We start from the raw sequence: 27,541 nt of genomic DNA on the forward strand, positions 1-27,541 counted from the left end.
ATCTACCCAGTTTTCTATCCACCACAATGTTTGGGCGGACCCAAAAGAGGATGTTATCATTGTACATACTTCTTCTACTGTACTCTGGCAAGGTACTATCTATGTCATGCTAGACATATCATCATCTGCTAGCTGAACTCCAACATATCCAAAATGCTGCTGCTAGAACATCATCCATTCCTGCCATTCCAGCCACATCATTCCTATCACCGAATCCCTTCATAAGTTTGCCTTGTCCTTTCTTTATTTCAAATTCCTCACCTTCAAGCCTCTGCACAACACCCCCCTGCCTCCACAGACCCAATTACAACTCTTCTTATCCCACCCTATACTGTTCTGCATTCACATCTCCTCTCCTGATTCCCTTCTCTTTCTCCTACCCTCAGTTGTGTGTCTTCTCGCATGGCGAGCGTTCCTCTCTCATTGCTCAAACCCACTTCTTCTGTGAAGCCTTAGTCATGGGTCTTCCTGCAAGTAGGACTCCACACCTTCTTTTGTCTGCCCTCTTCTGTGTTATCTTGATGTAAGCTTTTTGAGGTTCCATGTGTTCTGTAAAGCACACAGAGCTATTATATAAAAATCCACATAGGACCTGATCTACAGCGATGCTGGGTGCCTCCCCTTTCATTTGATTTCAATGGAGGTGATGGGTGATCAGCACCTGTATAAATCAGGTCCATAAGCATTGATAGCTGTTATTGTTATGCTGGGTGAAACCTATTGAAGTTGGTGGGATACAAGTAAAAGGAGCTATCTATGGAGACAAGTTCCTGTGGGGAAAATTGTGTGCAACCATGTAATTAAAGCTGTATCATAATGCAGGAGCACGAGATGGCTGAATTAAGGTTGCGTGGGAGCTTTACTCCAATGAAATGTGTAAAATTAGTGCATCATGTTACTGGCATAGTACAGTAATCAAAGATAAAAGGAAAAGCCACAATTCCCTACCAAGTTGAGGTGTCTCATAAAATATGCAGGAGGTCTTGACTGCCCTGTGTTGGAGCATTTGGTCATTAGGAAACATTTCATAATCTCTTAGAGCAATGTGTTGTAGTTACTGCTGAATCTCACATTTTTCACTAGACTGATGCACATTTTGCACTAACTAATATAAATGTGTTGCTAGAAGAAAGGATTTCCTTAAAACTATAAATATTAACCCTTCCCAGAGATAGCACAAGTCTTCCACTGCAGTGCTAGCATGAGAACTTCAGGATTTGGTAACATTTTTGAGAGTCACCCCCAATTGTCCCTCAGCCCCAAGACTCCCTGCAGCTGGGAGCTCCTCTTCTAGGGTCTGAGAGAAAGCAGAAGTCCCAGAAGCCCTCTCCTGCCTTCTCAGGATCATTTTCTAGGACCAAAATTTCTGGGGTCTATGTACCATCAGAATGGACCCAAGACAAGCTGGGCAGACAGAAAATAATAGTCCAAACCTATTCCCAGGCTGAAAATAACAAAGAAATCCAGGCCCTTTTCCTTTCAAAGGTGTTTTGAAAGCCCCTTTCATGCTGAAACAACAAACTATAGGGTTCCCCCAGAGCATGAAGAAACACAAACCACAAGTCTTCTGACAGCTCAGGTACCCATGCTTGTCTCTCCACTCCCAGCAGCCTATTGGCTGCCTTTCTCTTCCAGTAGACTGCCAATAAACTAATCAGCTTCAGATGTTTTCCAACCCTGCCCAGCTCACTCTCCAGTCCCCTTGGAAAGAGATGGCGATGTACATCCTGTCACAGGATACATTTACCACATAGCACGTTCAAGTCAGAGAAATCTCTTCTGATGCAAAATGCCCTTTTTCCTGTGCAGTGTTCAACACACTGAAAAGGACACAATGTGAAATGCAAAAAATGTTCTTACTGTTCTGTTGTTTAAATGAGGTTAAGTCTGAGGATATATGAATATACAATAGAATGTTTTCTCACCAAGAGAATGGAAATTTTGAGATAATAAAACCATGACAGGAAGGTTTAATCAACTATATTTCTAAAAAATTAGTATTTCTGCACTCCCTGCATTAGCAAAGTGATCATTAGGAAGAAACACTCATGTTAATTCATGCTGACTGCTACATTAAAATGTAATGTAGCTATGAATCTTTAAGATCAGCTTTTTCAAGAATATTCTAATTTGTTCAATCTCATTTCAGTTCACTGACTACAGCTGAAAAGGATTCTAGTTTTGCTTTAAGTTTACTTCAAGTCATAGAATATTCTCTTCTTTTGTTCTTGCCAGAAAAAATGATGACCAATTACGTTATTTGGAAAAACAGGAAACAAAAGGCTTGTCAAACCAATATAAATGGTTTCAGAAGTTAAATAATACAGACACAAAGTTCTTGTAATTGTATTATCTATTATTTACACTTACATATAACATATAAATATGTATATTGGTGTCAGTGTGTGTACCATGTATACCTTTTTTTTCTGGTAGAACTTAAGTCTGTTGCCATTCAGGGCACAGTGTAACACCCATGTCTTTTCCTGGTTTATTCTTAATGGCATGGGTGTGAAGTTCATAGGGTGACCAGATGTCCCGATTTTATAGGGACAGTCCCGATTTTTGGGTCTTTTTCTTATATAGGCTCCTATAACCCCTCACCCCCTGTCCTGATTTTTCACATTTGCTGTCCAGTCACCCTAGAGGTTCAAGATGATTTTATGTTAGAGTCATTTATTTGTTTATTTGTCAATGTAATTTCTTTAATATTTTTGTAAAAAATATATGTGCACTCCGTATGGGAGGATTTGATAAACAGAGAACACATGACGGAGAGATATGATATAAAAGATTTATCACACTGAGTTTGGAATGAGTTGATTCCAAATGAGTATTCATCCCCACTCCTTTCCAATGCTGCCGGGGCTATTTGCTCTTGAGTGTTGTTTTGTGGTGTTCAGTTTAATAATGTTTAGACCAGGGGTGGCCAAACTACCGTCCTGCCTGGCCCCCGAGCTCCTGGCCTGGGAGGCTCGCCCCCGTCCCCTCCCCTGCTGTCCCCCTCCCCCGCAGCCTCACTTCGCTCGCTCCGCTGCCAGCACAATGCGTTGGGTGGCAGGGCTGGGAGGTCCTGGGGCAACTCAGCTGCAAAGCCTGGACTGACCTGGTGCTCTGTGCTACATGGTGGCGGGGCACGGCTGTAGTGCTGTCAGCCACCGGTGCTCCAGGCAGCGTGGTAAGGGGGTAGGGAGTGGGGGGGGGGGTTGGATAGAGGGCAGGGGAGTTCGGGGTGGTGGTCAGGGGGCGGGTGTGGATAATGGTGGGGGGAAACAGGGGGTTGAATGGGGGCAGGGGGCCCCGGGGGGCAATCAGAAAGGGGGGGGTTGGATGGGGCAGCAGGGGGCAGTCAGCGGAAAGGGAGAAAGGGGGGTTGGATGGGGCAGGGGTCCCGGAGGGGCCATCAGGAATGAGAGGAGGGATTGGATGGTGCAGCGGGAGTCCGGGGGCAGTCAGGGCCAGGGAGCGGGGGTGTATGGATGGGGCAGGGGTCCCAGAGGGGCCATTGGGGGGGGGTTGGATAGGGCAGGAGTCCGGGGGAGGGCAGATAGAGGGTGGGGGCTGGGCCACAACCCCCTCCCCTAACCGGCCCTCCATACAATTTACGAAACCCAATCCAGCCCTCAGGCCAAAAAGTTTGCCCGCCCCTGGTTTAGACCTTATGGCCATATTCTATACAAATTTGTCTCCTCATTGGTTCCGGCTTCCAACCACAATGTTTTAAAGGTATCTGATGCAAATTCCACAGGGCTAGATTGAGTCTTTGCCATGGAGCTGCGACGTCCCAGGCAGGAGCGCCACCAGCTTTTTTGCTGCCCTAGGCAGCGGAAGGTCCTGCCCCCGAAATACCGCTCCCGACAGAGGCGGCAGAAGGTCCCGCCCCCGAAATACCTACGACGACCAGGGCGGCTGAAGATCCGGCGGCCGCGGTCGCCACCCCCCAAATGTTAGTGCCCTAGGCGCTAGCCTCCTAGGTCGCCTAATGAGTTGCGCCGGCCCTGATCCCAGGATTGATCTCGGGGAAGAATTGCAACTCAGAGATATGGGATAGTGTGTAGCTTTGACATACCCGGGATGCTCTTTCATTGCTCTTATGGGAGGTGTAATTTGCTACAGCCCTTTTCCTTGTGTAGCATACTCCCCTCCCTCCTTGCACCAAGTCATCTCTGCTGGTGCACTGGGATGATGGATCCAAGGGTATGCTAATTCCCCTCCCTCTCTACCCACTTGTTGTTGAAGGGGTTAATGGCCGCATGGAGCCTGATCTCCCACACCTTGCCCAAAGTGGTGATCTGGGCAAGACATATAGAGAGGAAATGGTTTACTGCTTTATTTCCTGTGTAACCGCATTAGGGCAAATAACAGTCTTGTCCAGAATGAGGCAATTTGCATTGAAAGTACATACACAAATGATTTTCCATCAATGCCTGTCTGTGTAAAAGCTAACAATAAAGTTTCATAACAAAATTAATATGCAGTGGTTAAAAACGAGATTAAATCAGGCTAACGCTTTAAATAGGCAATGTTGGGGCAATACAACACTACAATGAATGACAACTAATCCTTTAAACCTAAATAATGAAATCAGGTGTCGACTGATGTATTTTGTTGTTTCAGGACCATCTGGCAGCACCCATATACACCAGTAATCAAAAATAAAGCAGCATTAACTTCTCTGGGGTGCTGCACTTTAGTGATTTTATGGTACTTATAGTAGTAGATAATGATATGGTACAGCATGCAAAATTAAATCAAATGTTTTTAAAAGTGATAAATGATATTTGGTATCTGACTCTTGTCCCTCCTCTCTGAGCCATACAAAACACAACTGATACAATCGTCTTCTTTGCTTGTCATGACGACTGTAGCACATCCCCTCTCTAAATCCCCTCTTTCACCATACCAAATTCCAGTTTAATGACCCAGTTTTCAAGACAGAAATCTATACCCCCTTCTTATCTATTCTTGTCTCTTATTACATCCCTTTCTGATATTCTCATGACTCCAGCCTTGACCTCTACTAAAAGTGTTCGTCAGAGATGGTCAGAAAATTCGGACCAACCATTTTTCATTAGTATTTGATGATTTGTTGAAATCAAAATGTTTCATGGAGATGCTTTGATTTCAGCAAAGGTCCAACACAACCCAGACAGGCTTTGAAACCTGCCTGGTTTCCTGCCAGCAGGTATGCCGGGCTCCTCAGCAGCTTGCTGTTGGACTGCCACAGACTCTGAACCCCAGGGCTTCCAGATGGCGGATGTGGGGCAGCCCTCCATGTGGACTGCCTTGGAATTGGGGCTGCATTCCCTTCTACAGAGAATTTCTAATTTAAAAAAAATTTTTTTGGGCTTTTGTTCCAAATCAGAATGAAACCAAATTTTGAAATCCTCTACAAAACCTTTCTGTGCACAGCTCTAGCCTTTGTGCTCGCTAGCCCTCTTGCTTGGAATGGCCTCCTTGAACTGCCCGGTCCTTCAAATCCCTTCTTTAAATCCAATTGTGCCATGCAGTTGACAAAAATTATTCGGAGAATAATAATGAGAAAGATGACTCTTCCTTATATGCTAGATTAAGACCGAACAAGGCAAACAGCAAATCTACATAAGTATTCACAAATTGTGGATATCTGATTCTCTTCCTCTACCCAACTTTTCATACAGCTTATCATTTTGGATTGTAAGGTCTTCTGGGCAGATACTGTGTCTACTTCTATATTTATAAGGCACTTAGCACAATACTGCCCCAATACTGATTGGGGCTTCTGGGTGTTATAAGAAATATTAAATAATAACTATAATAGTAATTTGCAATTTCTCTAACAGACTAAATTATTTTGGACACCAGAACTGAGCTATTTTATTTAAAAGTAAAGGTAAAAGACTGTTTGGAAAATGTGTTTGAGGAGCAGAGCTGGATACACAGGAGAAGTATGTATTGAAGATGTTTGCTAACTCTCTCACCATGTCTCCACCCCTCTAATCTTCAGGTATTGCTCTTCATCGAGTCAGAAAGCAGAAACCATACCATGTATGTCAGGTAACAAATCACACAGAGTAAAGGTGAAATTCTGGCCCCATTGAGATCAATGCCAAAACTCCCATTGACACCAGGGGCACAGGATTTCTCTATAAATACACAATATTTTGAAAGGAGTACTAGGTACAAAAAAATTGCCAAAATCCCATAAGCTCAAATATATTTGTAAAAAACTATATGTCAAACAATGATAAATAATCAACACAGTGCTGAAAAACACAATTGGGTCCACAGAAAAAGTGTGAAGAGGGGGAAAAAAGGCCAAATCCAATGAATTAAATGTTTAGAAAGAGAAGTTCAACCAGTTCTATAAATGAAAAAAATTCAAGGTTCCCTACACCACAAAGAGAATTAGAACTGGCGTGGAATTAATTTGTTAATGCTTGCATAGCACTTTTCATGCCATACAGGAGCTAAATATTGTTATTAATTTAAAAGGAAGAAAAATAGGGTACACTGATTATTTAAATGCTAGATTTTCAAGCAGTCCTGTTTGTGAGGCATGCTGACCTAGTACACTGTGTGTGTGTTTTACTGGAAAGTTGTTATTTTTTCCAGTATGTCATGCCACGCCACCCCCTCTGACTCCTACCACCCAATTCCTTTTTAAAATTATTATTTTGATGGCAGTGTGTGTCTGGACACATATAAAAAGGAAATTACTAGAAAAGAGAAATGTGTCAGGCCAACTTGATTTTTATCAATGCCAGAGATTCACTTGCAAATTATATGGGTTTATCATTATCTCCATCTTAGATGCCAAAAAAACCCAACAAAAAACAAAAAAAACCACAACTAAAACTCCAACTTTAGGGCAGAAGGATACGGTTGTGTTGTTGCTTAAGGAGATTAATAGTAAATTGGATCACACAAAGGTTGCAATAGCTGCTCTGGGCTCTAAATATGAACAGATGGTAGCCTACATTCATTTGGAAAGCAGTACTGGCACACCAGAGTGCAATGCATTTTAATGATGGACTCCACTGAAAATGGAGGGTTCAAATGTGACCATACTTAAGGACCTACTCATAATCCCATTGTACTCAGGGCAAAAATCCTATTGGTTTCAATAAGAGCAGAATCAAATCCTCAGCTTGTAACATCCAGGGAGGAAAAAACCATGAGATTAAGAGCTGGAAAATATCAAGGATAGGCCTACATCCTTCAGGGTTTACCTATTAAGAAAGAGTGAACATTATTCCCTTCATAAATGGTTTAAATGTCCTGGTCTCTGACATGGGATCTTCAATGAGCATAAGTACCCAGAACCCTGATTATCACTCTCCTCTGAAAGACACTACCTCCAGCAACAAAGGGCAGCATAAAACCTCTGGGGGGTATTGGATCAGGATTGACTTGTGCCACCTAAGGAATCACCAATACCATTTCTTGCAGCACCAGAGCATTTCTTGAGGGTCTCTCTTCCAAGTCCCAATCCAGCCCAACCCTGCTTAAATTGTGAATCTGATAAGATCACAGCACAAAATGGGATCACAATAGACAACTATTTTATATCTATATCTATATCTATATCTATATATCACAATGGACAGTGATTTTCTTTTAGACAGAAAGCTAACATATACAGTATTTTAAACATTCCAAAATGTTTGCTTTAAATTTGTATGTAAAAGGATTTCTTAAGATGCATGTAACTGGAATAAAAGAGATTTCATTCTATTTTCTTCCTGAATCTGCTATGTTTTGCTCCAGTTACCAGTCTTCAATGGCAAATACTAATCCTTTAATACCTCATTGGATTGCTGAGCACAAACAACAAATATCACAGTACTGAAATATAACATGCTGGCTACGATAAACCAGTGCTCTTTTGAACATGTTCTACATGGCCACAGATGACACTTTCTCTTTAGTATTCTCAGTAAAGTGCAACAATGTTTTCTTTGATCTGAGCTTAAAACATTAGTTCTCTTTCAGCGCCTTATGAATTCCTTCAACAATTCAGAAGACCTTGTAATAAACTGTTGCTTGAATTCCATGTTTTTGTGCTTTACAACCAGGATACAAACAGCTGGTCTGGCCTAACTTGAAGCTGTCCTTCAAGTGATTTATAAGATCTAATTAGAAAATAGAGTATGCTGTTGCAAGTTGTTGAATAGCTTTTGTAGTTCATAGGGCCAAACCACTACTATTTAGCCAATTTATTTGTAACAGTGTGCTTAGGGGTGAATATACAGAGAGTGCTATCATTATTATCTACGTTAAAGGTTACTAGAGGAAATGGCTTTTGAAAATACACGTTAATCCATGTGCTAAAGCTGGGACTCACTTTTGTCTAATATCTGTACCGTGTTAATAATATTCCATTATTGTCTTTCCATTCCAGGAATCCTATCTCTGCTTCTGTACTCTCCACTACACAGAAACTGTTCTCACAGAGGAACCTCAAAGAACCTCATCTGAGCAAATCTCATCTTCTACTTTGTCCTCATGCTCCTTAATTGCTCTGATGTCTTTGATCACTCATCACTGGCTCCTTCTTCAGTATGATTCCCAGCCCTCCGTTGGCCTTCACATCCCTGGCCTCTAGATTTTCTCTGATCGCTCTGACAACAGCTTATCACATTGGGTCTGAACTTCTTGTTCTCTCCTTCAGTATTCCTGCACAACGTCTCCCTGTCTACATCTTAGGTTTCATTTCATATGTCCTCCCTCATCTCCTTCACTCCATTACTAGTGACACCTTCACAACTGCTTTTATTGCCTTCTCTCAGACTCCTGTCTTTTAACCTTCTTTCACTCAGCCTCCTATGCTAGGGTTACCATATCTCAAAAATAAAAAAAGAGGACCCTCCACGGGCCCTGGCCCCGCCCATTTCCCCACCCCTAGTCCCGCCCAACCCCGCCCCCTCCTCCCTTCCACTCCCAGCCAGGGGGAAAGGGCTGCCCCAGTGCTACCGGCTTCAGGGTTTGTCGGGCAGCCCCCAGACCCTGCGCCCCCAGCCGGCGCTTCCCCAGCGCAGCTGGAGCCTGGGAGGGGAAGCGCCCAGCCAGGGGCGCAGGGTCTGGAGGCTGCCCAGCAAACCGTGAAGCCGGTAGCGCTCGGGCTTTGGGCAGCCCCTATGCCTCCGGACCCTGCGCCCCCAGCCGGGCACTTCCCCTCCCGGGTTCCGGCGACGCAGGGTCCGGAGGCACGGGGGCTGCTCAAAGCCGGTAGCACTCGGGCAGCCCGGCTCTTAAACAGAGCCGAAGAGGAGCAGAGCCTCCCGGCGAAGAGGAGCAGAGCCGCTGTGGCTGGAGGCTCTGCTCCTCTTGGGCTCTGTGTAACTGACACCGTGTCAGTTACACAGAGGCGAAGAGGAGCAGAGCCGCGGCTGGAGGCTCTGCTCCTCTTCGGCTCTGTTTAAGAGCTGGGCTGCCCGAGCGCTACCGGTTTCCGGCAGCCCCCGTGCCTCCGGACCCTGCGCCGCCGGAGCCCGGGTGGGGAAGTGCCCGGCTGGCGGCACAGGGTCTGGAGGCTCGGGGCTGCCTGCAGCCGGTAGCGCTCGGGCAGCCCGGCTCTTAAACAGAGCCGAAGAGTCGGGGAGGAGCAGAGCTGCCATTTTCCCGGACATGTTCGGCTTTTTGGCAATTCCTCCCGGACGGGGGTTTGAGTGCCGAAAAGCCGGACATGTCCGGGAAAAAGAGGACGTATGGTAACCCTATCCTATGCAGAACAAGACTGTCTGTTCCTAGGGCAACAGGCTGCATTTCTTCCCCACATTCAAATCTTTTCTGACTGATAATTCCCACAAACACATGCCCATAATAGACAAATGTTTTCTCTATCCACCATGATATAAGAAGGAACACAAAACAATAAAATAACTCTTCCCTCAAAAACCCAGTTAATAGCTTTTGCTGGATCTCTCAGACTTTTCTGACTTCCTTGTTTGTCTCTCTTTTTAATCACATTAGTACCATGAATATCTAGAGTGTATCAAAGGAGCTCCATACTACAAATTATTAAACTGGATGCTCTGGAGTTCATGCAGTTCAATCCTCAAATATTGTTTTTTTTTTACCCAATAGGCCTACGTTTCTAAATAACTGCCTTATACTTATTTTCACTACCTGCTGGAACAACTCTGAAGCTACTATAGGGCCTGATTGAATCAAATGAGAGTTTTGCCTGCAAAAAAGACTGCAGGATCTGGTTTATTATGGTTAGCTATGTTTACTGCTGAACAAATCCACACAACATGTTTTACTTGCAAAACCCCATTATCCTAAATAACAACTTAAAAGGGGGCAACTGGATGTGCATCAGCAGAGTTACACTGAATATGGGATTTCTGCTCACTGCACTCAGCAGGTTGACCCAGGAGTGTAACGGGGTAGATAGTACTGATTGATTCATAGATTCATAGATTCTAGGACTGGAAGGGACCTCAAGAGGTCATCAAGTCCAGTCCCCTGCCCTCATGGGAGGACCAAATACTGTCTAGATCATCACTGATAGACATTTATCTAACCTACTCTTAAATATCTCCAGAGATGGAGATTCCACAACCTCCCTAGGCAATTTATTCCAGTGTTTAACCACCCTGACAGTTAGGAACTTTTTCCTAATGTCCAACCTAAACCTCCCTTGCTGCAGTTTAAGCCCTTTGCTTCTTGTTCTATCCTTAGAGGCTAAGGTGAACAAGTTTTCTCCCTCCTCCTTAAGACACCCTTTTAGATACCTGAAAACTGCTATCATGTCCCCTCTCAGTCTTCTCTTTTCCAAACTAAACAAACCCAATTCTTTCAGCTTTCCTTCATAGGTCATGTTCTCAAGACCTTTAATCATTCTTGTTGCTCTTCTGTGGACCCTCTCCAATTTCTCCACATCTTTCCTGAAATGTGGTGCCCAGAACTGGACGCAATACTCCAGTTGAGGCCTAACCAGTGCAGAGTAGAGCGGAAGAATGACTTCTCGTGTCTTGCTCACAACACACCTGTTAATACATCCCAGAGTCACGTTTGCTTTTTTTGCAACAGCATCACACTGTTGACTCATATTTAGCTTGTGGTCCACTATAACTCCTAGATCCCTTTCTGCTGTACTCCTTAGTAGACAGTCTCTTCCCATTCTGTATGTGTGAAACTGATTTTTCCTTCCTAAGTGGAGCACTTTGCATTTGTCTTTGTTAAACTTCATCCTGTTTACCTCAGACCATTTCTCCAATTTGTCCAGATCATTTTGAATTATGACCCTGTCCTCCAAAGCAGTTGCAATCCCTCCCAGTTTGGTATCATCTGCAAACTTAATAAGCGTACTTTCTATGCCAATATCTAAGTCGTTAATGAAGATATTGAAAAGAGCCGGTTCCAAAACAGTCCCCTGCGAAACTCCACTTGTTATGCCTTTCCAGCAGGATTGGGAACCATTAATAACAACTCTCTGAGTACGGTTATCCAGCCAGTTATGCACCCACCTTATAGTAGCCTCATCTAAATTGTATTTGCCTAGTTTATCGATAAGAATATCATGCGAGACCGGATCAAATGCCTTACTAAAGTCTAGGTATACCACATCCACAGCTTCTCCCTTAGCCACAAGACTCGTTATCCTATCAAAGATTTATAATTGCTTCCTGTGACAGGCCATCATTTCTTTTCTTTTTCCTTTTGGGGAGAAAGTTCATAGAATCATAGGACTGGAAGGGACCTCAATAGGTCATCTAGTCCTGTCCTCTGCACGGAGGCAGGACTAAGTAGTGTCTAGACCAGCAGTTCTCAAACGGGCATCCATGAGGGTACTCCAGGGGATCCGTGAGTCATGTCCGGGGCCGCCAGCCCCACTGATCAACTCCTCCCCCTCCCTCTCAGGGCCTCCTGCATGCTGCTGCACAGCTGTTCCGTGGTATGCCAGAGGCATTGAGAGGGAGGGGTTGGAGTGGGGATGGGGTGTGCTCGGGGGAGGTGGAAGAAAGAGGCCGGGTGGGGGTGGGGCCTTGGGAGAAGGGGTGGAGGGGGGATGGGGTCTGGGGCTGAGCGGGGGTTGAGCACCTCCAGGGAAAATTAGAAGCAAGCTTGGGGGTCTGCGAAAAATTGTAAATCAAAATGGAGGTCCCCAGGTTGCTAAAGTTTGAGAACCATTGGTCTAGACCATCCCTGACAGATGTTTGTCTAACCTCTTCTTACAAACCTCCAATGAAGGAGATTCCACAACTTCCCTAGGTAATTTGTTCCAGTGCTTAACTACCAGTTCATCAAGGCTGCACAAGTAATGGAGTCAAACAGTTTGTTTCACCAGGTATTATTGTACAGTAGAAAAAACCAAGTTTTTCCAAACAAATGTAGTTTTGACAGTCAGCCTTTTAGTACCATACATTTAGTATGCATTTACCTACAAAGATACTTTGGAACTGAACTCTTTGTGTCTTATGTAGAGACAAATTCTTCTTTCCTTTCTCCCGTGGGTCGAATGGAGCTACCATTCCAATCTCTAACATGCTTAAATGAAGGCTGAAAGTTGTAGAGTTCAGCTTGTGAGATAACAAGTCTCTGACAGTATGAAACAAATACACTAGAAACTCTGAAAACTACCTCTTACTCCTAGGTCTCTCGTGGTGTCCTAATAAGGCTACAGGGACTTTTGAGCATAGTTTAGGAATATTGATTGATTTTCTTCTCCTGAGCAGACTGTATGTATTTTTGAATTCTCAGCCTTTTCTTTTTTACTTAGTTCTTGTTACAAATATTGTTTTATATGGATTATCTTTGGAGCGAGTCTGTTATAGAAAAAAATATTTATGTTGTATTTACTTTTGCCTTGCCTAAACTGAATGCTTTCCTAAAGAATGTAGGGAAAACTATATTTGATTCTGTTGTTGAGTTTGTTTGGTTTTACTTAGAAGATGAATATAATGAAATCTTTAAATAATAGAAAATAAGTATTGGTTATTTTAACTCATTTTCTCCATCATTTTATGCTTTAAAAATCTTTTGGGTTACATTTTATGGGTATGTTAACATTTTAAAGTAATATTTATAACAAGTCTTTGAATGTTTACAATTCCTTTCACCAAGTATGTTAGACATTAGTGATTTAAAACTTCAAATTTGGGTAGGTAGTAGTATTTCCATTTTACAATGGTGAAGTGACTTGCCCAAGGTCTTTTTCTACCACTCCATCTTTCATGCCATATACCCTTTCACCCTTAATATTTATTTTGTCTTATTCTTCCATTCACAATTCCATGCTCATTTTCTGGCTGCCTTCTACACCTGGGGCTACCACCCTCCTCTTTTACAACCATATGTCTGAGTTCTCCATTTCACTAAACCAGGAAAAATATTATGAAAGTGAAAACTGTTAACACCTCCAGACATTTGATGCCAGGTGTGATTTGTGCTGGAAACCAATCTGGGGGAGCTCTCTAGTCTAATGAATAGTTTGCACTAATTACCTTCCAGAGCATACTTCATATCCTGGGCAAACAGAGTCCACATGATTTCAGCACTGACTTTTCCCATGTTCAGCTCTTGAGGGAACCTGAAATCAATCACATTACATCAGTTCACCTGCTGCTAGAAATTATATTAACAGCTGTACAGCAGAAATGCAAATATTTTTGTATAAAATCACACTGAAAGCATGCACTTCACTATATTTTCTGTTTTGTACAATTATGCTAACCATGTAGGAAGATCAGCCTTCAGATATGTGCTACTGTCAGAATAACTGTAATAATCAAGTATGTTCTGTACCAATTATATAACAGTACATGAAATGAGGTCCATCTTTGATGTAAATCCCCTGATTTCCAATGAGTTATACCAGGGAGGGGATTGGCCCCTGGACCACACTACTGTTCCTAACTCCATGCAGCACTACTGGTAATCTGAAGACATAGAAGAAACAAGTAAAGTGCAGTAAGATAGGTGAAAAGACTGTACCATTAGTTAAAGCTTTTACTACTCATCTCATGTTTAATATGCTCTTTGAAAATAATCTGTTTATACAGTGGTTGCCATTAAGAAGTCAATATTTGCACACATTTAAGTGCAAAGTAAGTAAGGAAAAAGAAAGGAAAAAACATGCTACCTCAATTACCATTGTGCAGTAGCTGTTGGCAAAATCTGACTTTTTAACAACAGCCACTGTGTGTTTTGTACCAGGTTAAAAAAAGGGGTTTGTATGTGTGCGTAAATGTCCTGCTCTTATTCTGAATGTGGAACTCATATCAATATCAAAGGGAGTTCAGGGAATGGAGCCAGGGCAATTCATGGCCCAAAAATTAGAGATTTGGGAGTCTGGAACATAAATTTAACTTGATAAATGGGACTTTCTGTTAATGCTAAATGTAATGGAGTGTATAGGTACATAAGAGATTCAGAGAAACATGCCAACTTTTCACCATAAAAACAACAATTATAGGCCAAATTCTATCACCTTTGTTAGGAATCACATTACACTAGTGATGGCCATAAGTAAACAAGCGGAATTTCTCAACATTTACTGCTACCATTCACTATCATGAACATTCATTACGCAATCTCACTGTACTCAGAGAGAGAGAGAAACATACAGTGGTGATTGGCCTATGTAAACAAATTGTTTTCACTCATTTGTAATAGCAATGAGGAGCTGATTTATTTGCATTATTCTGTCATTCAATAAATTATGTCATTCAATAAATTATGTTGCCACAAGAAAATAACCTTGTATATTTCACCAACTTGCTGTGCAGTCTCTACATTCTTTATCCTGTTTATTAATGTACAATGATTCATACCAATTATAAATATCTTATACTGCAAAACCCATTACCCAGAAACAATGTATTAACAAGATTCATTACATAGGACCATCTTTGAGTAATAAGTAAGAATTATCTTCTGCTGCTAAATGTGCTTATGCACATATAAATTATTATGGGTGAAAACTAACTCATTTAAATGGAGGTATTGCTGTATGTTGCATATGATTTGAATCTATATTTTTCAAATACTCAGTTTACAGAGAAATGGATAGTCATTGTAAGAATGCCATTGGTAGTCAACTTCTGTGTAATTTACAGTTTCTGAAATGGAATGCAAAACTCAATCATTTTTCTACTCTCTTTTCCACCAATTATTGCAAAGGAAGTTAAAAACTTGGGTATAGATTTTTCATTGTTTACATTTAGATAGACTTGTCAGAATTAATTTTTTTTAAATAATTTCAATGGATATCAGTGATGTTTGTTTTTAAGCATTTTTTCAATTTTGTTATTGATTTAAATTTTCACAGCTGTGGGAAGTTATGGAGATCAGACAATGCAGAGCTGAGAATAATTATTTAATGACAGTGGACACTGAGATTCAAAAACTTAAAACTTTATAACCATTAAAACACAAATTGTCAGAATCACATGCCAAAATTCTCAAGTAGCATTTTTCTTACTTCACTTTTAGGTAAATTTTGGTTATCAATGGCAATATTTTTTCATTGATTTGAGTGTGTACAGTGAAATTAATGTTTACCCACATTTACTGATAAAAAGCTAATCCTTCCATGTCTACATTTAGATAAGTAGGTTGGATAAATATAAAATAATAATTATAACTGCAGTTAGCTACTGTTTTAGTGTGCATTCACCCCACACTTGCCCTGAAGGGGTTAATGTAGAGTAAGAAGGGGGCTTATTAACCAGACAGGCCACAGCTGAGGGGAATCAGGGTTTAAATAATCCTCTGAGTGAATAATGAGGGAGCCCAGGTGAGGAGGAACAACTGGGCTATAAAGACAGGAAGTTGGCAGGAGAGATAGGCTGCAGGAAAGTAGTCTGTAGTTATTCACCATAAGAACAGAGGTGTCTTTGGGGCTATAAAAGCAAGTAGCCTAAAGTTACTCCCTGGGAGGATGGAGTTTTGAGGCTGGCAAACCCAGAGAAGGGCGGAGCCAGAAGATTAGGAAAGCATCAGAGAAAAGCAAATAAGGTTCAGCATGGACCAGACTTTCTCTGCTGATTAGAGGGTCCCTGAGCTGGAACCCGGAGTAGAGGGTAGGCCTGCATTCCCGTACTGGCCATTGGGGAAGTGGCACCAGATAGGCAGTGTATGCGAAGACTGCTTGACTCCATTCATAAGAAGATCCTTTGATAACCCAGAAGGGGAGGACATGTGACCTGGCCGGAGGGCTAAGGCATGAACACAGGGCGCTTGCCTAATTGAGAGCCAGAAAGAAGGCGGAGCATGTGGAAAGGAGGTATCTGACCTGGAATCAGCTAATCCCCAGAGTGACCAGAAGGTGGCGCACTTGGGGTAAGCAGACTCCTGTGACACAACCCGAAAGTGCAGGGTTATAGAAAATCAATCATAAATACTGAATAATAGTCTTAAGAGTTTGGAGGGGTATCGCCCAATCACTAAACAATTATGAAAGGCTGAAACCTAGCATAAATCTAAATTTCTGGAAAGATTTAGATCAGAAAGAATCTTCCTCCCCAGCTCTCAGAACTCAGCATGGGCTCTCAGCAGGTCAAACGGTTTCAGCTGGCCAGGCTGTTCTCTTCACATATCAGACCTCTTTGGATCCTCCCATGCCGTTCTTGCTGGGGTGCTCCTGACCCAGTACATAAGATTTAAAGACAACAGATGACTCAGAAGAAAATGCCAGACTTGCTATTGGACACAGTGGAATTTCAGCAAAGGTAGGTATGGAGGCTTGTAGGGTTATGAGTAGGGTCCTACCAAATTCATGATCCATTTCACAGTCATAGGATTTTTAAAATCCTATATGTCATGATTTCAGCTATATAAATCTGAAATTGTAGGGTACTGTAATTGTAGGAGTTCTGTCCCAAAAAAGAGTGTGTGGGGGGATCACAAGGTTATTGTAGGGGGGTTGCGGTACTGCTACCTTTACTTCTGAGCTGCTGTTGGCGGCACTGCGGCAGTGCTGCCTTCAGAGCTGGGCAGCTGCTGGCCGAGAGCCCAGCTCTGAAGGTAGAGCTGCCACCAGCAGAAGCACAGAAGTAAGGATGGCACAGCGTCGTATTTCCACCCTAACTTCTGTGCTGCTGCTGGCAAGGTGCTGCCCTCAGTCAGCAGCCACCACTTTCCGGCTGCCCAGCTCTGAAGGCAGCAGTGCAGAAGTAATGGTGGAATGGCATGGTATTGCCACCCTTACTTCTGTTCTGTTGCTAGCGGGGTGCTGCCTTTCAGAGCTGGGTGCCCGGCCAACAGCCACCACTCTCCGACCACCCAGCTCTGAAGGCAGCGCATAAGTAAGGCTGGCAATATTATGACTCCCCCCTAAAATAACCTCGTGACCCCCCTGCAGTTCCCTTTTGGGTCAGGACTCCTGATTTGAGAAACACTGGTCTCTTCTGTGAAATCCTGTATAGTATAGGGCAAGAGCACATAAAAGACCAGATTTCATGGTCCGTGATGTGTTTTTCATAGCCATTAATTTGATAAGACCCTAATTATGAGGAATGGGATGGAAAGTGGGGCACAAAAGGAAGCAGTCGTCAGGATAATGGGAAGTTACTCAATCAAGATTCAAAGGCTCAGCCACATCTGGTTGTATTCATAGGGGAACAAGATTTGGGTGAGATGGGGTAAGGAAAAAATAATCCAGTACAAGTGAGTAAAGGTCTAAGTGGGTTGAGCAGAGAGGGAGGGTGACAGATTAGTCAATGATGTGACCAGTTTAAAGAAGAGGAAAGGATGAAGAAAACCTCAGAATGCCTGGATTATGTTTACTGAACATGGAAACTGGGTAAACTTGAATTAAACCACTAAATGTTTAAGTGATTACTAATGCCTAACAAACTCAGGAAAAGCAAGAATACTGTGATTTAAAGCCAACAATACAGTATCTTGATGTTGTGGGGATTACAATCCTATCATACATGCTGCCATAACTTCAGTAAATACTGAAAAGTGAGTTTAAGACAAAGGGACAACCTTACATGGTCTCTTGCTTTCCTGGGTTTAAGGCAGAACCTTAAATGTATTTTACAATAGCTTTTACGTTTACTTTCTGTGTTCAGTGTCATTGTAGCTGCCATAAAATATTCAGCATTAGCAATATGTACCACACATATGGTATCTGAAATATCATAGGATGTTCTTCCATGTACTATGGAAAATAATGGTCATACCCCTGATGCTACAAGTGTGATAAATGTTGGTAAAAGCTAATCTGTTAATGGCAATGAAGTCTCATAAAGAGAAGGGGGAAAACCCAATAGAGGTGTTATAATGGCACAATCTTCCTGAAGTTTAACAATGTGACTGTAAGTATTAATTTTTCCTATTTACATTGCAAAGGCTTGAAATCCTTTTGCAAGGATGGTATGTGGTATTTATTCTCCTTGTTGATATGCTCACCTATATGTTAAGGCTCTGAGCATATGGTTAGAATATGAACTAGTATTTTTTACCATGTAATATCTCCATAGTCTGCCCGGTATTCCTTTGGATCCTGCCATTCATGCTGGTGGAAATTTGCTGTGGGCTCCAAGGTGGAAAGCTGTTTTGGGCTTGAACAAAGAAAGCAGCAGTTCAAACATCCCACAACTCCTCCTATGCTACTGGGTCTGGAGATGCCTGATAAAATCCTGAAAGTGGGCAGGGTTTTTGTATAGAAGGGAGAAGGGCCAGATGGTTTGGGAGATGTATTGACTGATTCAATGAATCTCCTGGGTATTCTCCACTGGTCAGACTCTTATAGATGGCATTTAAAGCAGGGTTTCTCATGTGGGACGAACTCTCCTGCCTCAGGAATGAAAATCTCCTTGGGTACAGCTGTTCTCACAGGTGGCAGGATAGTATAATTTGCACCCCCTGAATCTGCAGCATTGAACCTAGCTCCATATTTTTATTATGCTTAAACATGCTCTTCCATCTTACTGTAGTTTTGCAGAGTTAAGAACATTGGTACTATAATATGCACTAATTAGCTTCAATGGAATCATAATAGTAAAAGAAAATGATTATGATGTAAATGTAAATACAGATAATTCCATTGAAATCAGAGGTTTTGGGCAGCGGTATTCCATTCACACTGCATCGTGTCTTTCATGTAAGATATAATGTGAGTGAAGCTGCTAAGATTTAAATTAAAATTTAAATTCCTACTGACGTCTATGGGATTTGAGGTAATCTAAAAGTTCATGGAATGTGCTGAAATCATAGAAGATCAGGGTTGGAAGGGACATCAGGAGGTCATCTAGTCCAACTCCCTGCTCAAAGCAGGACCAATCCCCAGACAGATTTTTGCCCCCGATCCCTAAATGGACCCCTCACAACCCTGGGTTTAGCAGGCCAATGCTCAAACCACTGAGCTATCCCATCCCAAAAAGCAGCATTAGGAAAAATCTTTTATAGAGAATAGTCACTCTTCAGAATTTCAAAAAACAAGTTGGCAATTTCAGCTGACTTTTAGGAACATGTGTCAAGCACTGTTGGAATAATTGCCTGATGAGCCTTTAAACGTTTTTCATTTAAGTGAGACCCTTTAAGATAGGAAGCAAAAAAATAAATTTGAGACTCAGAGAAAACTAATATTAGATGCAAGAAAATTTTTCCCCCTAGATAAAACTGTATCTAAATTGAGAATGTATTTCTGAATGTCGAGTCTGTACAAATTATACAGTTGAAATTACTGAATCAATCAAAACAAGGATTAGCATGGAAACAGACCACTAAATATGGCATATTAATGTCACTATAATCAGTATAAATATTTGACTAATACTAAAGGGGGGAGTTTCACTACCTCTGTCATTTGTGATGTACTTTAAATGAGCAACCATGAGGCCACAAACTGCAGGCAAGGACTCTCAGTCAGGACAATGGGAAGTACATGAAAGTCAACATAAACTGAGGCAACGTCTGTGAGGCAAAATTTTCAAATGCAGTCATTGGATCTGAGTATCTCCACTTTTAGATGCCTAAACAGGCAAGATTTTTGAAGGGCCTGAGCATCCACAGCTTCCACTAACTTCCATTCCCAAAACCGAGTTTGGATTCCCAAAAATGAAGGTGTCCAATATCAGCACATGCTTTTGAAAATTTAGGCCACAGGCCCAACCCTGCTCCCACTGGAGGCAATGGAAAAACTCCTATTGAGTTCAGTCAAGTCCTAATATGTTAAGAAACAGGACAAATTACATTCTTCTTTAGTGCTGGACTTAGTTAATAAAAAAAATACCTCTGGGTACCTATTTGACGTTTGGATTCATGTTCTTTGTAGTACTAAGTCAATTTAACATGAAACATCAGCTGTAGAGGGTAAACCGTTCAATACATGTTTCCATGGTTGTTTAATACTACCCCTCTTTTAAGCAAACAGTGAACAAATATTTCACTGGCCTCAGGGATTCTGGCTCTTTTCATTCATTCACTCTTCTTGTGTGCAATATCATCTTTGGTAGCTTATTTGTTCATATACTGTATATTTCACAGCAAGCTTTCTTGTGGAAGGTGTGCTGAAGTATTCTTAAATGTTCAGATAAAACCCAAATATAAACACAAAGCCATCAGTATAAACATCCTGCCAAAGCTATCACATATACTTCATTCATGCAACAGAAAACAACTGAAGATGTTAACATACTAAACTATTTTGATCTGTTGTGACTCAGAGGACACAAGCAATATCAAACACTCTGCTCTTTGACCAGCTCACATAAAATTCAGTCATCTGATTTAAAAATTAACTCTTATTTTTACACTTGCATTGCGAATCTACATTTAAGAGCTATATATTCAGCTGTAACTGAAAAGAAGAAGGAGATTTTTTTTCAAAGACACAAAAGTCAGTTAGGTGCCTAAGTTCCAATGATGGTCAATGGCAGTTGAGTGCCTAATGGAGCTAGTCAAACTTTGTTTTGATAGAACAGTTTTCTGTTAGAAAATGTAGCTTCATCGAAAATTAAACATTTAGTTTGACCATGTTAATTCTGGCAAAATTTGATTCATTTAGACTTTCTTGTTTGATTTTGATTAAGTGGACAGGTTTCATTGTGATAATGACAAAATGAAAGGTTTTGACTATCATTTCATTTTGATTTACATTATACTATTACTTTTAAGTGTATTTATATATTGCTTTATATTGAATTAATATTCTATATTTTAATATTGTCAACAAGTTTCTATCTTATTCAAACAATGTTTTAACAATATCGTAATGAAATTTGATATTTTCAAAATGAAACAATTTAACATTCTCTTAAATCAATGTGAACAAATTGAAATGTTCTTTTTGAAAATTTCTATTTTATTTATTTTTGCATATTCATTTCCCTAGGAGTATGTAGGGCTCTGGTAATCCATCAATTCTGGAATAAAATATAATTGCAACTTCATTGGAAAAAAAGGGAGAACTCTGCCACTAGATAACTGGATATTTGTTGGGAGTCTCAGCCTCTTGTGTTCATAGGCTCAGCAGTGCTATTAGTGGATGGTTACGATTTGCAGAGATATTCATTAAAATCTATTTTTGTGGGGCTTTTTTGTTCCATTCTGATTTGAATTTTGGCTTTAATGACCCCAACAACTCAAAGTGAAATTCTTTCAGTTACACTTTTTCCTAGCTTAGGTACCAAACTTCTAAATCAGATTCACTTAGGCTGGATTGAAGAAACTCTCCCAAAGGCTCACTGAAAAACCTGCAAACCTTTCAGCCAATCTGGCTATGGCTATGCCTACACCACGGACCTTACAGTGGCACAGTTGTACTGTTATGGCTATGCCGCTGTAAGGTCTCCTGTGTAGCCGCTCTATGCTGGCGGGAGAGAGCTCTCCTGCTGGCATAATTAAACCACCCCCAATGAGTGGTGGTAGCTATGTTGGCAGGAGAGCGTCTCCTGCCCACATAGAGCTGTGCACACCAGCACTTCTGTTGATGAAACTTATGTCGGTTGGGGGGGTGTTTTTTTTCAGACTCCTGACTAGCCATTCTAATATTCCATCCATATCTCAATTCTCTATCACAGCGGGCCGAGGGACATACTGGCCGCCGCTTCCAGCAGCGCCCATTGGCCTGGAGCAGTGAACTGCGGCCAGTGGGAGCCGCAATTGGCCAGACCTGCGGACACGGCAGGTAAACAAACCGGCCTGGCCCACCAGGGGCTTTCCCTACACAAGCGGCGTCCCAAGTTTGGGAAACACTGCTCTATCACAAACACACATGAGTCTGAATCACTTTGTACCACTGTAGAACTATTTGTTTTTTTTCTACACTTTGTTCATATAAGGGGCCAGGAGAAAAGAAACTCCATTGGAAGGGATGATTTGGATCTGCTGGATGGCAGGGCTATCCCTATTCAGACCTGCGTTTTGGCACCAGATCCTAGGCCCCTTGGACTCCCAGGTTCTATGGCAGCAAGGCTTCAACTATGCCATGCTCCCAGGGAATTTGCTGCTTGCTCCTGATCCTGGGAATCCTATCTAAGGTGGTGTAGCAAGCGATGACTCACCGCTGCGGCGCCTCCTGCTGGTTGTGCAGGGAATTAGCTCATCCAACCTTGGAGCGCCCTCTGTTGGCCGATGTCTCACCTGTTGCTGGCCCCCGTGTCCCTCCCGGACCCCAGTGCCCCTTCTCTCAGGGTTCTGCCCCCTGCAGTACCCTGCAGTCTCGCTGGGTCTCCCCTCCCCGGGGAACCGCCAACCCCCATAACCCCACCTCGCCTCAGTCTTTGGCTACTGCCAGTCACCATCTAGCCCCTGCTCACTGGGGCGGACTGCAGTATAATTGCCACTCATCATCCGCAAGGAGGGTTTGAACCTGCTGCCTCTGCCTACTCTTGGGCTTCCCTCTGCAACCCCGGTATCTTTTCTGGCCTTTAGCAAGGCTGCAGCCTGGGGGGTTTTCCAAGCCGCAGCTCCCCAGCTCCTCTGGCCTTTCCCCAGCCCTGCTCCAGTCTAGGCCCATCCCTCTCAACAGCTAGAGAGAGACTCTTAGCTCCAGCCTAGCAGCCCTTTTATAGGGCCAACTGCAACCTGATTGAGGTGTGGCTCCAGCTGAGGCTGTTTCCCCAATCAGCCTTTCCCCAGCCACAGCCCTCTCCAGGGCTGGTTTTAACCCCTCCGGGCAAGAGTGGGGTTACTGCCCCGCTACAGGTCGGTTCCACAGTATGGAAAAATTTAAGACTCCTGAGATGGGTGGAGTCTCCTGAGATGGGTGGAGTCTCTATGGGATGCTGTGCATAGTCAGAGCCAACAGCCCTCTCCCCATATGAATCTCCTATACAATGGGAAACAATCACCATCTTCAATCATCACAGAAATTTCTGCCAGGTAATCTTCTTTAGCAGTAACTGCTAAAGTTAACTTTATTATTTGTTTATTTGCTACATAGAATCTACTTTTATTTCTGTTAGTGAATCGTAGTAAAAAAATAACGTTGCCTTTCAATTCTCAGGTACGGAGTGTACATGCTCCTGGGGCTTTTTCTTCCAAAGAAGAAACACCTAAAATGCTTGGTTTGGGGATTTAGACTAGATGTTTCGTTTTGGCATCCTTCCCTTTCTGGGATACTTTATATACTAGTAAAAAAAAAAAAAATAGGGCTGATCTAGAATGGAAACTTACATCAATTTTTCACATCCCTGAGAGAGAGAGCTGTGTCATTCTAGCCCCCGGTGCACACAGTGCTAGGTCGACAGAAGAATTTTTCTGTCGACCTAGCTACGGCCTCTCGGGGAGATGGATTAACTACAACAATAGGAGATCCCCTTCTGTTGCTGTAGTGAGTGTCTACACTGAAATGTTACAGCTGTGCCGCTGTAGCATTTTAAGTTTAGATGTAGCCTTAGTTACTTAATACTCCATTTTGTTTTCCCTTCTATGCAACTTTCCTTTCCTCCTCCTTTTCTCTCTCGGTGAACTGTAATTAATCATCTTTCCTCCATTAAAGATCAAAGGTTGAAGAACAAGCACAAAATGAAGCACCAAGAAGGATATTAAATAATTACTCAAAGAAAACCCAGTCTAATGAAGAGGTGAAGAAGACTAAAGAAAAAAAAATGGAGGGAGTAAAACTTTGTGAAGCAAATTAATCAGGAAAACCAGGAAACTGAAAGCACCCACTACACTTAATGTGGTGACAAATACTACCCCAAGTTCCAATATAGAAAGACAAAGTTGAAATCTCTCAGCAAAATCAGCTTAAGCAAGACTCATGATTGTAAATCCTGTTAAAATGTGCCATGATCAACAATCTGATGGTATAATTCTGGTTCATTCAATAGCTTCAAGCAAGGCTGTCCTTCAATTTTTCAAATAAGCTGGCAATCTTTCTAATATGGGTCTGTCCTCCACCTGCCACCTTGGATCATCTCCGGTAAACAAACACATCCATTCTCTCTGGTAATGCTGTGAAACAGAGTGGTAGCTATATTGTGGGGGCCCATGTAGAGACCAATCCTGCTTTAGTGGGAACAGGATTGGGCCCTTTGAATTGCTGTGATATATATACACTATATTATATGAAACTGTGCAAAAGCTAAGATGATGATGATCATTTTGTCTGTCTGTTTCAGCATCCAAAAATAAAGTATTTTGTGTTAGACATACAAAATACTACACCAAATAACATTCAGGATTATGCATCCTACTGATATAGCTGCCTTTAATGAGAGTGACCTATGGTATAAGCTAGACTAATGGCCCAAAGGGGGGAAATAGGATGCAACAATCAATTCTGGCAATGAGCTGAAGGCCATGTACAGACAACTGGAATTGCCCATAGGTACAAGAAAATTAAATCAGTTGAAATGTGCACAGATGTCGAGGCCAGCTAGATGCTTGTTATAGCTCTGGTACTCCAACAGTGGGAGCAATAATCAGCATGAAATGTTTGAAGAACTGATTATTCAACAAAAAAGAAAAATGCCAAAAGAATAAAATAAAAACATATCAGGAGTAAATATCTAACGTAGCTATACTTCAGAGACATGAAAATAGAATGATCACACTTTATCAAAAATAGACACGTCTGATTTGGACGTTTGTGCTTGACAGGCAAATCGAAATGGGATCTTAACATATATCTCTACAGGAGTGCCACATTGTCTTGAAATTTGGTGTACCTCATGGGGGTATGAGGTTCAGTCACTGATCCACATGTGGGGCCTTTTGCCCTAGGCGTTCTCAAGATACAGCCACCCCCAAAACAGCTTTTCTTAAAGTTGACGTGTTTTGGCAATGTTTTTCTGCACAAAGACAAAGATCAAACCAGGGCTGAGATCACCACAACCAGGGTCTCAGATACCCAAGGGTCACCCCAACAGAGTGCACCTCACCTACGAGCCCTTTGAGGGAAATCCCATTACAACGTTATTAGCTCATTGGCTAATTAGCCAAGGAGTTTGGTTCTCCAGTTTGGCGCATGCCAAAGAGATTACACTGCGCAGGTGCAGAGAGAGTCACTCTAAAGGGATGAAAACTAGCTATGAGTCACAGGGCCTGAATAGCTTAAGGGGGAATGTTACAGCCATTGAGCCCAAGCAACAAGGAGGCACTATGAATTAAATCCCAACTCTAGGCAGAAATCTGAAATAACAACAATAAAAAAAAGAGACCTGTTGCTACAATCTGCCTCTGTCAAAGTTTTGTTTGTTTATTTATTTTGGTGAAATGGAATCTGAATACAGAAGAATAATCAGAAGGCAAGGAAACTATTTTTTGAAAAGAAAATAAATATCACATATATAAATGCTCACTGGGAGGGGAAGTGATTTATTTATTTATTTATTTATTTTAGTCATTTACATTTTGTCTGATTGTGTACTTGTGGTTCCAAGTAAGGTGTATGGTTGACTGGTCAGTTCATAACTCTGGTGTTCTTACCTATGAGGTTCTACATATCAGACATTTTCTCCCTCTCTCTCTCATATATTGAGTCCTTGTGTATGCAAGGAAGTTACATCAGATTAACTATAGGTGTGATTTTAAACTGCTTTAGTTTAATTGGCTCAAAAGCTTGTGTGGGCACTTTTTATTTGCTTTAACCCAGATTTATTTCAGTTTAATTTAAGACAAATAGGAATTGGTTTAAGCTAAACGCCAACTAGGCACTCAAACTGAAATAATGTCCACAGGAGAGTTTACATTGGTTTGATTAAATTTGTTTAAAATTATTTAAATTAAACCTATGCAACTTACTCATGGCCTGAGAGACAGCTGGCTGTGTTGGCACTAGATGGATAATGAGCAAAAAGCAGTAAAGACTTGTTTTTGACCCCAGTGCACACTGATATCATGCAGAGTATACTTTGGGAGGATATCTATTAAGAGGGTACCATTTCACATAATCATGTTTTCTTGCATGGTCAGTCAGATGATCTTTTGGCATTTTTCACTGGACTTGAAACATAAAATTACATAGTTTAAAATTAAAAGGACAAAGAGTGAGAACTTCATTGCTTACTCATTTTTCAGTGAGGCAGAGCTCTTAACTAGTGTTATATAACACCAGAAGAAGCGGACGCATCAAGCTTCAGAGATGCACCAATGAATTTAAAGTTGTCAGACCTGCCTGATCATTGAATGTATAGTCACAAAGTCAGACCAGATTCAGGAGTCACATCACAAGATGACTGCATTCCTTTATTTTTAGTGAATATTAAGATGAAGAATGGCACTGTCAGAAAATCTGACACTGTTCTTTCATCTCTCCTGTTTTCAGTAGCAATGACAACTTTTGCATATTTAACCAAAATATTCTACTAGAAATAAATATAAAAGCAAGGTATTATTAAACTATAACAGGGATCCCCATTACAATGTCATATTTCCTGTAGAGTAACTGTCATAACTATAAAGAGAAGGGTAACAGCCCTCCTGTGTACAATACTATAAAATCCCTCCTGGCCAGAGACTCCAAAATCCTTTTACCTGTAAAGGGTTAAGAAGCTCAGGTAACCTGGTTGACACCTGACCCAAAGGACCAATAAGGGGACAAGATACTTTCAAATCTTGGTGGGGTGAAGGCTTTTGTTTGTGCTCTTTGTTTTGTGGGGAGTTCACTCTTGGGACTAAGAGGGACCAGACATCAATCCATGCTCTCCAAATCTTTCTGAACAAGTCTCTCATATTTCAAACTTGTAAATACAGCCAGGCAAGGAGTGTTAGCTTTATCTTTGTTTTCTCAATTTGTAAATGTACCTTTTGCTAGGGTGTTTGCTTCTGTTTGCTGTAACTTTGAACCTAAGGCTAGAGGGGGTTCCTCTGGGCTCTTTAAGTTTGATTACCCTGGAAAGTTATTTTTCATCCTGATTTTACAGAGATGATTTTGACCTTTTTCTTTAATTAAAAGCCTTTTTTAATAACCTGATTGATTTTTCCTTGTTTTTAGATCCAAGGGGATTGGATCTAGATCCACCAGGAGTTGGTGGGAGAAAGGAGCCCGGAGGATGGTTAATTTCTCCTTGTTTTAAGATCCAAGGGGTTGGATTTGTGTTCACCAGGGAGTTGGTGAAAGAGTCTCTCAAGGCTACCCAGGGAAGGGAGTTAGCCCATTGGGAGTGGTGGCAGCGGACCAGATCTAAGCTGGTAGTTAAGCTTAGAAGTT

The 27,541-nt window shown here is 41.8% G+C and overlaps 1 protein-coding gene across 1 annotated transcript in view; it reads right to left on the reverse strand.

Annotated features, from left to right (window-relative positions):
* The window catches only part of UNC13C (unc-13 homolog C), a 398,557-nt gene that overhangs the window by 120,717 nt on the left and 250,299 nt on the right, over positions 1–27,541 (reverse strand). Inside the window, exon 19 of the mRNA XM_034783191.1 lies at positions 13,434–13,519. Coding sequence (XP_034639082.1) covers positions 13,434–13,519 — 86 coding nt within the window. The remainder of the gene's footprint in view (positions 1–13,433; positions 13,520–27,541) is intronic.

Source organism: Trachemys scripta, chromosome 10 (assembly GCF_013100865.1).
Source record: "Trachemys scripta elegans isolate TJP31775 chromosome 10, CAS_Tse_1.0, whole genome shotgun sequence".
Lineage (NCBI taxonomy): Eukaryota > Metazoa > Chordata > Testudines > Emydidae > Trachemys > Trachemys scripta.